A 17,102-nucleotide genomic window follows, 5' to 3' on the forward strand; every position below is an offset into this window, starting at 1 on the left:
CCATTCGGGATATTGATGACAGCGAGTTCGGGACAACGACGAACTTCAATGACAACGACTTCTATAATGTTTGTGTGTAGAAAAATAGGGCAAAATAGACCCTATTTTGGACACACAAGCGATTTTGCGAGACGCGATATTGGATCATATCTTAGGGTGTGATGCAGGTAGATCGCGTGACGCAGGAGGTAGCTCGATGTTGTGTAGACCAGAAGCAGGTAGACGATGTGGTCCCGCCAATAACAGTATAGGTGATAGCGAGGTCAACAAATATTGTGTTAAATAACATTATCGGCGATTAGGACATCTTCCTCTCCGGCTCTCTAACATAGCTGAGTGAGTAGGAGTTGGTAATGTAGTCCATCCGAAATAGGAGTATGACCCATTGTCCTATGCCAATAGAATTTCAACAAACATAAAGGGATTAGACTAGAGGAAAGAATTCCAAATTGTGAGGGCAGAAACAAACCAATGATCATATCATGTTTGAATGTCTTATGGCGATCGTTCTGTGGGCTTTTGTTAGAGATGCTTTGAATATGTTGGATGCATCACTGAATAACTGCAGTTCATCTAAGAGCCGCATGTATCCGATGTACAAATAGCGGACGGATACGTACGTACGGCCTGCTCTTACTTGCATGTCCGAATCGAAGGCGGAAAACGGAACACCTCGTCGGAGTTGGGATCGGCAGCAGCATCCGAACGTGATCACGGCTCTCAACATATAAATCCACGCAATGGCCTCCCTCCACAACACAACAAACGCAATCGAGCGAACTCGTCTTGCAACTAGTGATCACCGTTCACGAATCGCGTCGCGTTCTTGTGTCGACGTCGTTGGTTTTCGCATACTAAGTGCGTAGGACGTGTGCGTTGCAATGGCGGGCGCGGCGGTGGCGCCGAGCGTGTCGGCCGGCCGGCGGCAGGACTACCCCGGCGGACTGACCCTGTTCGTGTTCATGGCGTGCCTAATGGCGGCGACGGGCGGCCTCATCTTCGGCTACGACATCGGCATCTCCGGCGGCGTCACGTCCATGGACCCTTTCCTCAGTCGCTTCTTCCCGTCAGTGTACCGGAAGCAGGCGGAGGCGGCGGACGGCGGCAATCAGTACTGCAAGTTCGACAGCCAGCTGCTCACCCTGTTCACTTCGTCGCTCTACGTGGCTGCGCTCGTGGCGTCGCTGTTCGCCGCCTCCGTCACCCGCGCCGCCGGACGCAAGTGGTCCATGTTCGTCGGCGGGCTCACCTTCCTCGCCGGCTGCGCCCTCAACGGCGCCGCGGTCAACGTGGCGATGCTCATCCTGGGACGCGTGCTCCTCGGCGTCGGCGTCGGGTTCGCCAACCAGAGCGTGCCCGTGTACCTGTCGGAGATGGCGCCGCCGCGGATGCGCGGCATGCTCAACAACGGCTTCCAGCTGATGATCACGCTCGGCATCCTCATTGCCAACCTCATAAACTACGGCACGGACCGGATCGCCGGCGGGTGGGGCTGGCGCCTCAGCCTCGCGCTCGCCGCGGTCCCGGCCGTCGTGATGACCGTCGGTTCTCTGTTCCTCCCGGACACGCCCAACTCCCTCCAGGAGCGCGGCCACCCGGAAGAGGCCAAGCGGATGCTGCGGCGCGTGCGCGGCACGGATGACGTGGGCGCCGAGTACGACGATCTGGTCGCGGCCAGCGAGGTGTCCAAGGCCGTGTCGCACCCTTGGCGTGACATCCTGCGGCGCCGGTACCGGCCGCAATTGGTGATGGCGGTGGCGATCCCTCTGCTCCAGCAGCTGACGGGCATCAACGTGATCATGTTCTATGCGCCCGTGCTGTTCAAGACGCTGGGCTTCGGCAGCAGCGCGTCGCTGATGTCGGCCGTGATCACCGGCCTCGTCAACCTCGTCTCGACCCTTGTCTCGGTGTTCACGGTGGACCGCGTTGGGCGGCGCGCGCTGTTCCTGGAGGGCGGGGCGCAGATGCTGACGGGGCAGGTGGCGGTGGGCGCGCTGATCGGCGCCAAGCTCGGGTGGAGTGGCGTGGCGGCGATCCCGCCGGGGTACGCGGCTGCGGTGGTGGTGGTGATGTGCGCCTACGTGGCGGGGTTCGCGTGGTCGTGGGGCCCGCTGGGGTGGCTGGTGCCCAGCGAGGTGATGCCGCTGGAGGTTCGCCCTGCAGGGCAGAGCATCACCGTCGCCGTCAACATGCTCATGACCTTCGCCGTCGCGCAGGCCTTCCTCCCCATGCTCTGCCGCCTCAAGTTCATGCTCTTCTTCTTCTTCGCCGCCTGGGTCGTCGTCATGACGCTCTTCATTGCCTTCTTCCTGCCGGAGACCAAGGGCGTGCCCATTGAGGACATGGCCGAAGTCTGGAAGGCGCATTGGTACTGGAAGCGTTTCGTCACCGACGACGTTGCCGGCCGAGGAGACATTGAGATGGGCTGCGGCGGCGGGGCTAAGAACTAGCTGATTAATTTACGTCCATGTATTCGTAGCAGTAAGATTCCAGCACTAGTGTAGCAGTAGTAATATCTCACTTTTATAGACGTCAATGTGAATTCGTACCTTAGAGTAGTTTTTCGCAATGAGATTTTGGGTTTTGAGTGATTACACAATGTCCATGCCATGCGATTCAAGGTCATCGGAATCATGGATCAGTTGTGCATTATTTTGTTCATGCTGAAAAGATCACGATTATACAATTACCATGAAAAAAGCTCCAAACTTATCTTCTTCGTCCCAGCGTCTGCGTGCTTCTCTCTGCTCCCCACCTCCCAGGGAACTCTATTAAGGGCATATTTGACAAAGCTCTAAAAATCTAAGCTGAAGATATACTAAAAGTGTTTCAATAAATCGATGGGACCCTGCTAAACCCGACCTAATGGCGAGTGAAGCACAACGTCGACTGTAAAATCCGCCAATTTCAGTCGATTGTTGTATAGGCAAAGCGTTTTTTTTTTTGTCTTCCAAATTTCGGACTAGGATCGACAATGGTCCCATAGAACAACATCCTCGCTGTTTTGTATAAAAGCACGACAAAAGCTGCACCACGGCAAATTTATTAATACATCAATTAAACCGTTCAAAAACGCTTGTGATTAAATCGCAAATGATCGATGAAGTGGTAGCAAACCGAAGGGGCTTCTCTAAATATATCGTTCTAACTACGGTACTCACTAGTACCTCCGACGGTGTGGCAGAACTTCTACAGTTCTCCTGGATGGACCTGAAAATGTGATCAAGCAGCCTTGGGCTTGGGCTTCAGTCTTTTCAGTTGTGAGTATAGGAAAACTCCGGCGAGAGCGACCCCAGTACCTGGACAAACCAAATGTTCCGAATTTGTGAAGTTGAACCAATAACACGATCTATTTAGTTAGGGCTACGAACGGAAAAGATGCCCACCGAGGGAGTTGATAGGAGAAACAGGGGTCCTGAAGAACAGGACAGAAGTCACAATGACCACCACACGCTTGACACAGTTACCCACTGAATGGGTGACTGGGGACACCCTAGCGAGGATCATGTATGACACCTTCAAAGGATTAAAGTTAACAAGATCAGTAAGTGAGTTCCGACTAATAACATAAGTCAGCTACGCTTGTGATGCATGATAGCACATACACATGCAATGAGCTCTGTACGTGCATATATGCTGAGATCAGCGCCAAAGATGTAAACAAAGGAACAAACAAATCCAACAAGACGGATCATCATATTACTGTATAGATGGCTGACCTGTTGGTACGCATGGAAACAGAATGCAGCAATCAAAGATCTCGTGTATACCTGTTTTAAGTTCAAACCCTACACAAGAACGAAAATTTTCAGAAATATAGAATTGTCCTCAAGCAAGTCTATAAGGTGTCATGGACAAATAAACAGCAGGATACTCACAGCAGACTGCAAAACTGCAGGACTGACTTTGACACCTTCTGTCAGTAAGGTTACTGGGGCCAACAGAAAGAATGACATGACTGTAATGATTGAGAAGAGATTAATGTTGTCCAGAGATTGCTGGTCAGAAGTGGGGAAAAGAAAATTGGTTAGGCATAAACTCGGGAAAGATATAAAAGGCATATACCCATTCATAACTGAAACTAACAAATCAACTAGTCACGAGTAAATTGCTTGATCATTCAAGACAATTGAAAAGTGATAATTCAGTTACCTCTTTCTTCACCATAAGCTTCTTGCTCAGCACATTCCTTGACTGGAAGGTTACATTTGAAGCCATTGCACTCCAAAATCCAGCCCTGTGTCATAAAAGTTGAAGTTAAAAATGAATCATAGATAACGCACAAGTCTAGAGTAAGAAAAGAGATATCAAGTAAGTCTTGGGAGAAAACAGAATCATTGAACGCACGGACACGCATAGGCACACACATCATTTGTTAATTGTACAACCAAACACTAGCACTGGAACATTGGTCCGAGTAAAGTTTGAGGTCCGACAGATGATTGAAGCATTGGAACAACAGAAACGAAATGAATAGCAAAAGATAAGATCAATAGGCATATGTTAGAATTGTAATTTGCACAACAAGCATCCTAACAATTTTTAGTATTCAAATGAAGGTGCTTATATTGCTTACCAGTTAAAGGAAGCCTCAGTAAGAGATGCCAATGCCACACCACCAACAATTGGAACAAGAGACAAAACAACCCAAGGAGTAGGCAACTACCAAGTCATTCATTTGTCAGCAAAAACAAGAAACAAGAAAGGTTTTATCATACTACAGACAGTTGCATAGTTACTATTGAACAACAAAAAATGAAATTACCTCGCCAAGGAAGATTGCTGAAAGGAGAACCGAAAAGAAAGGCTCCATTGCCTTGATAGTATGTGTAAATGACACTGCAACCTTTCCAAGGCTCATGTTTGTGAAAAGATTGCCCATAGTATGGACAATAGCCAGAGGAAGGATAGCCAGAAGCTGGGAAATAAGAACAATTACAACAGACATTTATTTTGGTGCAATATGCGTATACTGAAAGTTTGTTTGAGGGAACTAATATTTACCTGCGCACCAGAAATCTTTGGTCTTTTAAGGATACCAGTGATCCACATGAACAAAGCAATGAAAGTTCCAACAGCAAACTGCACTGTTGTGATGTTTATCGGGTACGGCAAAACCTTCAGAACCTGCCAAACATACGAACAGTTTAGAAAGTAGTATCATTTACACATGTATGAACGAAGCATCAGAATTTATTGTAATCATTATTGTATCGAATAAGGTTAAAACAACTGTGGGGCTACTCCCCATACTTGGCTGGATTTTACAAAGCTATGGGGTTCATATATCTAAAAGCAAGAGAAAAAGAAACAAAGGCAAAATTTTATTCTTCTATAAATACGTTTAGAGGTTGTACCAGCTGAAGATCTTGATGAGTTTGAGCAAATTCTTGCAGTCACACAAAATTGGGGTTTGCCAATTTTTTCTGCAGATTATGTGCAAAAAGTGATATCCACTGCCGCAGATTCATGAATTTCTCGGGGCAATAAGTTGAGGTTAGGTAGCTCTTCACAGAATCCAACGGAAATGTTCGGATGGAAACTCCAGCAAGATCAATTTCCCAAGAAAACTACACGAGCAACCACAAGTACACCACCCCAATTTCCCAAGAAAACTACACGGCATGCCACAAGGAGGGAGGGCGAGACGGCGACGGCATGGCAGCGTGTGTATCAATCATCTCACCTGCTTGTTGTAGATGTTGAAGTAGATGTTGAAGAGGTACCACAGCCCGAAGAGCACCCCAAGCTGCAGCGTCTTCGCGAGCCCTCCGCTCTCCTCTCCTCCAGCCGCCCCCTCCGCCGCTACCTTCCCTGCTGCCGCAGCCGCCACGTGCCGGCAGGCCCTCCCGCTCCGCTTCTGCTCCTCCTCCTCCAGCGGCGACGCCGGCACTAGCCCGATGCGGGCAGAGAGGCGGAGGCCGCGGGGCGGGAGGAGCGGCTCGCAGAAGACGCCGGCACCGCGGCGGGGGCTAGGGTAACTGACGAGCGGCCGCGCGGCGCATGGCCGGAGGAGCCCGATGGCCGCCGCGCTCTGCATTGCCCCGGGGGAAAGGAACGCGGTCTCCCCGCCGACGGTTCCGGAAGCTTCGGGAGGCCTGCGGGCGGCCGGCGGAGGCCTCGAGGCGGAGGCGGAGGCGGAGGCGGAGAGCACGAGGCTTATTTGTTGGGCGAGGTCAGGTGGTGCTGCCAATAGAGATCTACATGCAGGCGGAGACGGGTTTAGCCTTCACCCATTCCACTAACATGTCGTTCCAATTCGAGATCGGATGATTTTTTTTCCGACCCGATTTCAACCCGACCGGCCTGCTCCACTAGATCAAATTCCGGCCTGCTCCACTGGATCAAATTTAATTATAAAATAATAGCTACCATATCATATAAATCAATAAAAAAAATAAGTCTAAAGTTAATAAGATCTAATCTAATATGACAATAATTATATATATGTGCAGAGGTCTAAATTATATATATATATGGGCGGAGGCCTCGAACAGATGCGAAGGCGGCGGTCGTGGAGAGCACAAGGCTTACTAGTTGGTGAGGTCAGTTAGTGATGCCTAGTGACTGCACGAGGGTTGGAGCGTTTTATGCTACGATGAGGCTGAGCAGAGCAGGCAACTAGGAGGGTCACTGACATATGGGCCCAAATCATCTACGGGGCCCGCTTGCGGTGGGCAGATGTGGGCTTGGACCGTATCGCCACACTGTGGAGAGCAACCAGCAGCTATCGCTGACAAGCCATGGTGGGCCACGAGCTCAGTGCTTGTGTCGTCGTCCGATCCGTCCAGTAGTAGAGTGGGGCGTGCGATCCGACGGACTTGAGCGGGCCTTGCACTGGAGTCTTGCCCAAGGGGTGGTGGTCCTATAATGGTGAGCGGGGTCTAATACACCAACTCAGCTTGTGTTTTATAGGCAAATTGTAATGTAATGGGCTAATGACTGGCTATATATAGAACACATGGATTTTGTAGGAATCCTCTTGATTCGGAATTCATTCATGCAAAATTCATATTAGTTTCTGTGTAATTTTTTTTATTTCCAAAGGAGCTTAAAAACGTAAAAATAAGGTCCCTAAACTTTGGACCCGATGATTTGGACTGGCCATGAAGGGCCTGCCTGGTTGATACATAACTTTGCTAAAACTAGGGTTAGGTAAAGTGTGCTGTCATAAAAAGTATGACGAAAAAAATAGTCACCATATTTTTAGAAAAGGTTGATAAAAAATAAGTCTATGACATGTCGGGCAAGAGAATAAGAAAATTTGATGAGCCATAATTATAATGTTGAACCAGACATATATTAAAAATATGTAGCACGTCTAACATGTAGCGAGTTACGGTAAGCAACCCAACTAGAATGGAGCATCCCGATCAAAATCCTGCATAAGTTGGTCGAATGAGCTTCAATTTGACTTTTTACTAATAAGTGATCGATGTGGAATCCGCACCACATTAGTGTCTTGTGCTAGGTGGATGCCCTGAATCTTAGTAAAATCAGTTTTGGAGCTCACTTGACCTACTTATTCAAGTTGTGTGACCTAAATATCTAGTTTCAAAGTTGAGGGACATAGTTGAACCATCCATCCAACTTCAGAGACCTAAGTGTAATTTATGTTTAAGAACCAGCACAATACCTTACTAAAGTAGTAAAGTGTTTCACATAATCTTACTTTCCACTTCAAATCATTTTTTTTTTTTTTGCTTAACGGGCCTGATACTAAAACCTGCTAATAAGAAGTAGCAATAACATTGGATAAATTTGCGATTAGCATGAGCATATGAACATCAAGTAACATAATTAAACAAAAAAAATACTCAATGTGAGAATAACAAATATGGGCCCACTGACCAAATATGCCAACTCAGCAAACATATTGCAACAAACATGTCCTTTTTAAAAAATCCACAAAAATTCTAAAATTACATAATTGCCCATCTAAAGAATATGCATAAAGGTCATAATAGCAACGCTCTTGCCTGAAATGTGCAATTTAGCTCGCTGCTGCATGCAGCCTGAGCGAAGTTTAAATTTCCAGTAGCACCTATTAACCAATATGCTCATGGAAACCAATTATACTACAAGATACTACTAACACACTAAAATTGCAAAGAAACGCAGTGAGGATGCACTAATAACAATTGCAGTTACAATATGTTTGGAACTAACAATAAACGTTGAGTCTGTTGGAATCGACAGTGATACTTCTTATCATTGCTGATGAGGATATATAATTATTTATTATATATTTTATAAATACGGTATATCTGTAAGGGGTATACAATCTACATGAATACTTAACTCGTTTTGGTACAATTTGTAACCGCCACAGAAAATAAGATATCGGGATAAATATAAGAAAGGTAATATATCGGATAGGGAGGCCTTCCCCTATGCGAAAGGAGTCTCCTAGATATTCGTGAGAAATACAGTTCAAAAAGATTACATCAGGAGGAGTCCGGGTAAGTTACACCTAAAGAGTCTAGGTAGGTTACACCTACCTTTTCGCTACTATATAAGAAGGGAAGGGGGTGTACATCCAAGACACGTCAATCTAGAGCAAGTACAAGTCTCATAGCTTCACAACAACTCACACCTTTAGATATGCGAAGTCGTGAACCCCCATAGCAGCGGTATTTAACTATTTGCCACTCTTATCAGGTGAGTGGCAACAAATTTGCCACCAAAGCCTACTGTTAGTGACTGAGGTTGCCCCACATATTAGTAAGAGACCAAATTAGCACAAGATAAGAGTGTCAAATAGTTAAATAATCCCCCATAGAAAGCCTAGTCGGGTAGGAACAATCAACACCCAGTGAAGATCAATGACAAAAGTAACCACCGTCCGACTAAAGCTTTAGCAGTAGGAACAAAGAGATATCCACCTAGATTTTATGGAGAGATCCATACACACCCCTTTTTTTGTAACTTGTGATCATGAGATTAATCAAGGAATGACATGACATAGTGTTATTATCCACTCGAAAGCCCGAACCTATATAAATTTCATGCCCTCTTTGCGGTATTCTTATATGACCACACATGCATTCGTATCACCACATGAAAAAGACCATGGGTGACGGGTGATAATCGTCATGGGTGATGGGGCCCACACCCGTCACTCCGAATGTGTCACTGATGACTAATCATAAGTGACGGGTTATGACCTGTCACCAATGAGGTCATAGGTGACAGGTCATAACTATGACCCATCACTGACATATGTCTCTCATGTGTTGAGGAGAAAGACATAAGTGATGGGTTAACAGGTTACCCGTCACTTATAGGTAACCTCTTCACCCATCATTTATGTGAAAACATAAGTAACAGGTACCCGTCACTTATTACATAATATAAGTAATGGGTAAAGAGGTTACACGTCACTTATGTGTAGGTTATCCTACAGGATTGTCATGTTTCCTGGCTGCATCCTGGAGCATAGCTAGGATTTGGCAGCCGTCTTCTTCCTGCAAAGAATATCAATGTATCCAAATCTATATCAACAAACACACTTATATAAGAACTCACTTCATCACAGGATTGCAAAGTTTACAAAGTTTCAATCAATTCATCATAGAATCTTAAAGGTTACAAAGTTCAAATCAATTCATATTACATAAGATCTCACAACCTACGGTTTCTATAGTATAACTTGCTGTGTGGGTTGATGACTTCAGACATCATGAACTCGATAATTCGTTGTCGAATCCCCAGGAGTGCAATGTCGTCAAAAAAATAAGCTGAGAAATCCTACATAATTTGATGCGTAACCAATATCATGTTATCATGGAATTAAACTAATTACTAAAATTAGTTACGAATAATCTTGTATTGAACTTACATCGAGGGATTTTATATGTTTATTCGGATCATGAGCATGTTCCATATAACATAGAATCCACAGACGTTGTCCGGTGGTTGTTGGTGACACTACTGACAAAAAAAATTACTGTTAGATCAAAAGGAAAAAAATAGCAACAAAGAATATTTGGTAATCTGTTTGGTAGCATTTACCATGAACCCAGTCTTGTGTGTCAATCTGCGACCGTCTTTCGCGTTGTAGTCAGGATCAGCTCGAAGATACTTGTTAAAAGCTCTGCATAAAGAGGGATCGATTAGGGAGCATTTGAATATTAGAAAAGTTAAATATGTAAACTAAGCTAGGCAAAACGTACATGTTGAGGAGTTCTTTTACAACGCTATAATCACGCTCTCCAGGTTTGCCTTTTTGTCTTACTGGTCTTGATGAGTCGAGGTACCACACTAAGTTCCACTTAAGACAAATGACTAGTAAAACCCAATGACCACCAGTGTTATGGGTGCCCAACAGGTAGTCCATTTTAGAATATTGTTGTATTGCACTGGCCACATAGTCCACAACGTAGTCGCTATAAAGTTAGATGACTGAGATTGTAATAGTATTAGGGTTAGGAAATCCGATGCGCTCCTTATTCTTCTTTGTTTTTTGATCAAGTGTCTATAGATAATAATATAGTTAGATTCAAGACTTAGTGGTATTAATTAATGAACATCGAGTTTCAAGGAACTTACATTATGAAAATCTGTAATAATGATACGTCCAAGATATCAAGATTGAATAGGTCATATAAGTCATTGAAACCCACAAGGAAGTAGCCGTCTTTAGTTAAAAAATGTTGTCGTTTGTATTGTATGACTATGAATTGAGCTTTGGTGTCTCTAGAAGTCTGCATATAGTAATTATGCAAGTTGACACATGCTTGTCCCACCCTTATTAGGTCATCTACTATCATCAAGGGTTTCCCATATTGGAATTTTATGTTGGCACTAGTCCACACTGCTCCCATATATGCAGACTTCTTTGTCAGTACAATGGCCTTCGACCTCTTCGGCAGGTTCTTCTTAGAGCCTTTCTTCCTGGCTCCTTTTTCCTTCTTCTTTATGCTCTTTGGGGGATATGGAATTGGAGCTAGAACAAGGCTACCGAATGCGGAAGAGAAGACAATGAAGTTGGCTTCTCTAGAGGAGGAGAAGGCAGTGAAGCTGCCTTCTCTGGAAGTGAGGGGCCTGGTGGCGGTGCAGTTGAAGCTCGTCCATATTAGAATGTAGTGGAGACCACGATGTCACCCCTCTTCCACTGGATCCTTTGATGAAGAGCTTCACCTAGAGTTGTGACTTCATCATTGGACAGAAGCTCCAACACGTGATCGGCGGTATTGCTATGTACCATATCCATCATAACCACAGCATATCCAGCACGTATCAAGACTGTATGTAAGATATATACATCAGGAAGCACCGGGTCCGCAGTCGGGTGGCATCCCTGGCAACTCATCCGGAAAGACATATGAGAATTCACACACCACAGGAATACTCAACAGATCCATGGTGGGGACAACCTTTAGAGCGTAAAGGCAAGGATCAACGGCCTTGAGCTTCAAATGAATTCGGGTGCCGGACAGACCATTAAGGGTGATGGTCCGCTGAGCACAATCCATGGCAACTTCATTCTTGGTAAGCCAATTCATCCCCAATATAGCATCTATCCCCTTTGAGTCCATCACCAATAGATTACCACAGAAAGGTATCTCGTTGATAATCATCACCAATGCGTTGGACACGCATTGCTTAATAAGAACCTTAGCTCTGGGTGCATCTATAAGATAAGGCGTAGGGGTGGTGCCGATTCTCAACCCGTGCCGTCGTGTATAGCTCATCGCTACGAAATAGTGAGAAGCTCCAAAATCGTAAAGAACGACTGCAGGAGCAACGCTAGAATTTGAATGCATAAGCAACGTACCCATCAACACGTTGTCACCCTCGTGAACCTCTTCAGCGATGGTGTGGCATGCTCGGCCATGCTCGGGGACGTGGGTGGCCTGAGAAGACTGTGGTGCAGACTGAGCAGGTGGTGGCCTTGTAGCGGTCACCACGGCTCCTGGCTTCGGATATGGGCAATCCTGAGCATAGTGGCCGACACAGTTGCAATTGTAACACGTGCCGCCGGGGCCACCTGTCACTCTCACTTGAGAGCCGGCGGGTCTTGCAGGCTGTCCTTGTGGAGTGGAGAGAGCCGGACGCTGCACCAACCACATCGGTCGTGGAGCAGTCGGTGCCGACACGTGAGATTGTGGAGACTGACTCTCAGTGTGGGCACATTGAGAGCTCCTACCCATTGAAGGCGACGGACCCCTCTTGAGCTTGAACTCCACCGTGAGGGGCGTGCTCACCTACTTGTTGAAGTCAGTGAATTAGTGTGCGAATAGCCGGTCCTGCATCTTTGAGTTGAGGTCATTGACAAAATGGTATTGTTTCCTCTCATCGGTGTTGACCTCATCCTGAGCATACTGTGCAAGGTGGTTGAACACCTGCACGTATTCCATCACAGTTCTCCCTCCTTGCTTGAGGTCCATAAACTCTCGCCTCTTGATCTCCATAAGGCCCTTCGGAATGTGAAAGTCATGGAATGCATGACGGAACTCCGCCCAAGACACCCGGTGATTAGCGGGGTACATAGCCAGAAAGTTGGACTACCACGCGCCCGCCGCACCCTGAAGCTGATGGGCAGCGAAGAGCACCCTCTCATGGTCCTCACATCGAAGGAGAGCGAGCTTCTGCTTCATAGTTCAGAGCTAGTGGTCGGCATCCAGAGGATCCTCAACCCGTGAGAATGTGGGTGGCTAAGTCCATAGAATATCTAAGAAGTCATGTTGGCACCCACCTTCACCTCCTCTATGAGGGGTCGTGTTGTGCATGAGAGCCTCGAGAAGCGCCATCTGAGCTTGATGGTTCTGCTCAATTTGCATGAGCACATCCACCATGCTCGGCGGTGGAGGCGGCAGAGGGTTATTCTCATTCGAGGCCTCAGGAAGCTCACTCAAACTGCCGCCGGTTCTCATCCTGTTTTGGCGCCAAGACGAAAAAAAAGAAAGATCAAACTCCAACATAGCATACTAGTGTTAGCGGGACACCAATTCCAAGTGACACACTAAGGCACATTAGCGAAAAAAATGCACGCTCGAATGTGCAGAGTGTCCGCAGAAATGCGGAATGTCCGCAAAAATCTTCGGAATCTCTGCACTTTTGCGAAGGATCCACAAAAATGTGCGGAGTCTCCACAGTTTAGCAAAAAATTCAGACTTGGATTTTAACAGGGAAAAATGCATGCTCAAGTGCATGGTGCAAGATGAACAATAGAACACGAAAGTATGCTCGATCCTTATCTTTACGTTTCTTTTCTGAATGCGTCTCTCCCCAAATAATCATCACAACACATATATCACCTTTCACACAAAGAGAATAAGTATTCACACAAATGATGCTTGTGCAACTCACCGCACAAGCGATGTTTCATACGTGGTTTCCCATGTATTCACTTCCCGTACCGTCACCTTACGGGACACCCCATATAATTACCACATGGTTAGATGACCACATCTACCATCGTATGGTGGATGTTCATACGTTATTGCTAACGTATTCACTTCCCGTACCATCACCATATGAGACACACCGGGCCCCTATCTCGCACCGGTTGAGCCCCCGATACTAGTCGCTATCGGGATGCGCCAATGCAACATGATTAACAATAACATGATGATAAGGAATAACACAATTCAAACACAAACAACTTATATGCAGCAACCAAGAAAGCATTATACTTAGGGGCATAGTATAGCAAGTTTATACATATTAGCATGAAAGGATACTTTAGTGGGTTGCTTTAGCAGGTTTACACACTTGCTAACCTACGTCCTAAGCATTTTTAGGCTACTTCATTAAATCAAGCTCTGATACCACGCTGTAAGGAACCGTCTAGATAATATTCTAACTAATTATCAGGATGATCATTATTCAAAATCACAACCTTGATGATTAACCAGAATATCATCCCGGTAGTCCCGACACGTGCTTCGTGCCCAAGATCGGAACACATGCCTTTTCAACATATACATCACAACAAAACTTAAGAAAGAGAGAATAATTAATATTATATTACAAGACTTTAGCAATTCAACCATTTACACCAATTTACAAAAAAGACAACAACATCTACGCAACGGAAACATGAACTTATAGAACAAAAGAGAGTGGAGCCACATGCCCTTAGGCTCCACCCCAAAAGCACAATCTCTGAGAGTAGGATGAACTACTCTTGCCCACCACCCTGATCGGCAGGCATGAAGTAGCCAAACACCGGCAGCACATGAAAACGCAGGCATGAGTACGAAGGTACTCGCATGATTTAAACCATATAGAGCACATATACATAGCTCGACTCCAAGGATTATGCATTGAGCTATTAGCAAGGGAAAGATACATGGTTAAGTTAAACATAAGCGGTAAGCAACCCAGACACATAGATGTAAGCAACTAACTTAACTAACAACAACACGCTTCTACCCGTCCATAACCAACTGAACATAAATAACTGGAACCATTGAACATATATGTAGCAAAGACCAACTCACCATATGCCATTGAACATAAATAACTGGAACCATTGAACATATATAGAGCAGATAACACCTCTAACACCGTCCACATCTTGTCTCATACTCACCACTCATACAACCATCATCAATATTTGCAGTATGAACCATAAGTAAACCTATAGCTCGCGAGCGATGAAACAATCTACCACTTGACTTCTACCGATGACCTATGCATTGCTAAGTATCTTGTATCACTTTTATATTAACAACCTTATATTAAGCCCAGGTTACAAGGATACAAATTCATCAATAAGTCAAGGTAGAGATCTTACATCAACATAGGTTCTACCCATATTGACCCGACATTAACTCACTAAACATGCAGACATACATAAAGCATAATTTATCAATTTAGACTCCACAATTCATTCAAAGTGTACAATATGCTTAGATGCTTGCCTTACTGCTCAGGTGACCGTTGATACTCCCCGCACAACACTCACAGAACTCGGTAAGGTTGGTGTCGCCTTCAGCCACAGCCGTGTCACGCGCCGGTTCTTCGCTCACTAAATAAGAACACATACAATGATGAGCATGAATGAAGTGCAACAATGTATTCTACAATATGCATGACAACAAGCTAAATGGATAAGACATAAAGAAGAACATGAAATTCACGAACTAACAATGCCGGAGAAATACAGAAGGCCAGAGACTTCAAAAATTTCTCCGGACTCTCCGGATATTTGTGGAGGCTCCGGAGATTTCTCTGGACTCTCCGGAGATTTACGGAGTCTCCGGAGATTTCTCCAGACTCTCCGAAGATGTGTGGAGTCTGGAGATTTCTCTGGACACTTCGGACCTCACGCAAAAAGAAATTTCAAGGGAAACTTTGGTTGATTCGATTCCAAATCGAAGAGCAAGATTTTGCAATGGCTCATGTAGGTCTAGAGCTCACTCACTAATCTATCAACTCAATTCCTAACTCAATTTCATCCACAATACTCTAATTTGCTCCAAAACTCAAGAACTTATGAACTTCACAACCCTAACTCCAAATTCAAAATCTATCCAACCAAAATATGGAATCTTGCCATGGATGCCTAGGGGACTCACCCACGATGATTTGTCGAGTTTGGGGACTACCAATTGAAGGAAGAAAGCTCAGGAAGAGGAAGAACACCGATGCTTCTTGTTTTTCAACCATGAACACCAAAAGACATCAAAATCGGCTTGAATCTTTCGGGAAAATGAAAATGAATTGGAGGGATGGATAGCTTACGAGCTAAGGAACGGATGTGTACCACATGCATACCTCAATTCCAAGTCTTGAGGTGGGATTTTGAGGGAGAAGGAGAGAGTGCTTGAGAGAGAGGGAGAGAGGGCTGCTCTTGTGGCCGGTTGAGCACAGGTGGGAGCAGGTGGGAGAGTGAGGGAGAGAGAGAGCAGGTGGGGCTGCTGCCTCTTTGAGTGACTGGGGTGTGGGGCTAGGTGGTGGATCCCACATGTTAGAGAAAAAGTTCGTTTCAACTGCGAATCACATTATTTTCTCTCCCGAATTTCTTTCTCATCCAAATGACTCAGAACAAAGTGCTCTAGTGTGCCTAAATAATTTACCTCGAACCTAATTATGGCGCTAATGATTCATGATTAAGCTTAATCACGCGATTACAAAATTTGGGATGTGACACAATCCTAGTGGTTGAGATCGACGCCGAACCGGATTTACACGTGGGTGAAGCACTGAAGTAGCAAGGCAAGCATCTGGGCATATTTCACTTTGTATTGTGGATAATGTTGAGCCTAAATGATAAATTATGCTATATGTATGTTGTGCATATTAGCGAATCTGTGTCAGGTTATATGGGTAGAACCTATGTTGATGCATTACCTGTACCTTGAATTATTGATGATCCATATCCTTGTAGCCTGGGTAGAATATTGTTGATGTCTAACTGAAAAGGTTGACCGAAATGCTTAGCAATACATAGGTCTTCGGTAGAAGTCAAGAATTGGTTCAACCATTGTTCACGAGACTAGAGCTTATTTTATTGTTCACCAAGATAATTATGATATTGGGAAGTATGAGTTTTAGAATGAGATGAGATGTGGGTGGTGCCAAAGGTAGGTCGGGAGAGAAACCCGAATGCCATAGACCACTTGCATCGTTTAAGCATCGACTGTTATTGCAGTTAGCTCTAGCATTTTCTGTCCTTATCACGTACCTGGATATGGGATGGTTAAACCAAGTATCGTAAGTCGCCACGTTCATTTGACTCATGTGCCGAGATATGAGCAAGAATGCTGTTAGAGGTGCTTGAGATTGTGCCAGTAAGTCGTCGCACGCTTGAGATCTAGGTGGCCTCCACATGGCTCAGCATGGAAACAAAGGTTCGAGGTGGGTACGTAAATAACTGATACATGAATCATCACTTGCAACTGATGGGTTGTGTGGGTGGTGGTCTTGTGTAGTGTGGATACAGGAGTACCTCCGTGTAGGGTGAAAAATCAATTTGAATTGTCATGCTCTCGGTTATCAAGCATGCTTCTGTCTATTTGTAGCAGTTGTAGAGTTCCGATGTTGGGAGGTTTGGTATGTGGGGAAGTGGTTGACGTTTATGATGAGATGAGATAGTTCTTTTACAGATATGTTAATGATGTTGATCACATGATATGAAAGTACAGTTG

The 17,102-nt window shown here is 45.3% G+C and overlaps 2 protein-coding genes across 2 annotated transcripts; one reads left to right on the forward strand and one right to left on the reverse strand.

Moving 5' to 3' along the window:
- Positions 1 to 881: 881 nt before the first annotated feature.
- On the forward strand, positions 882 to 2,450 carry LOC133896870 (sugar transport protein MST6-like). Its single transcript, XM_062337510.1, has one exon. The coding sequence runs from the start codon at positions 882 to 884 to the stop codon at positions 2,448 to 2,450; it is 1,569 nt and encodes a 522-aa protein (XP_062193494.1).
- Positions 2,451 to 2,983: 533 nt separating this feature from the next.
- LOC133897678 (phosphoenolpyruvate/phosphate translocator 1, chloroplastic-like) lies at positions 2,984 to 6,224 on the reverse strand. The gene is made up of 9 exons (XM_062338476.1): positions 5,687 to 6,224; positions 5,005 to 5,127; positions 4,766 to 4,918; positions 4,577 to 4,662; positions 4,153 to 4,237; positions 3,879 to 3,998; positions 3,720 to 3,788; positions 3,387 to 3,516; positions 2,984 to 3,299 (listed from the first exon to the last, which is right to left on the reverse strand). Exons 1-9 carry the CDS (start codon positions 6,038 to 6,040, stop codon positions 3,223 to 3,225), a joined length of 1,197 nt encoding a protein of 398 aa, XP_062194460.1. The 5' UTR covers positions 6,041 to 6,224; the 3' UTR covers positions 2,984 to 3,222.
- Positions 6,225 to 17,102: the final 10,878 nt, after the last annotated feature.

Source organism: Phragmites australis, chromosome 17, assembly GCF_958298935.1.
Source record: "Phragmites australis chromosome 17, lpPhrAust1.1, whole genome shotgun sequence".
Lineage (NCBI taxonomy): Eukaryota > Viridiplantae > Streptophyta > Magnoliopsida > Poales > Poaceae > Phragmites > Phragmites australis.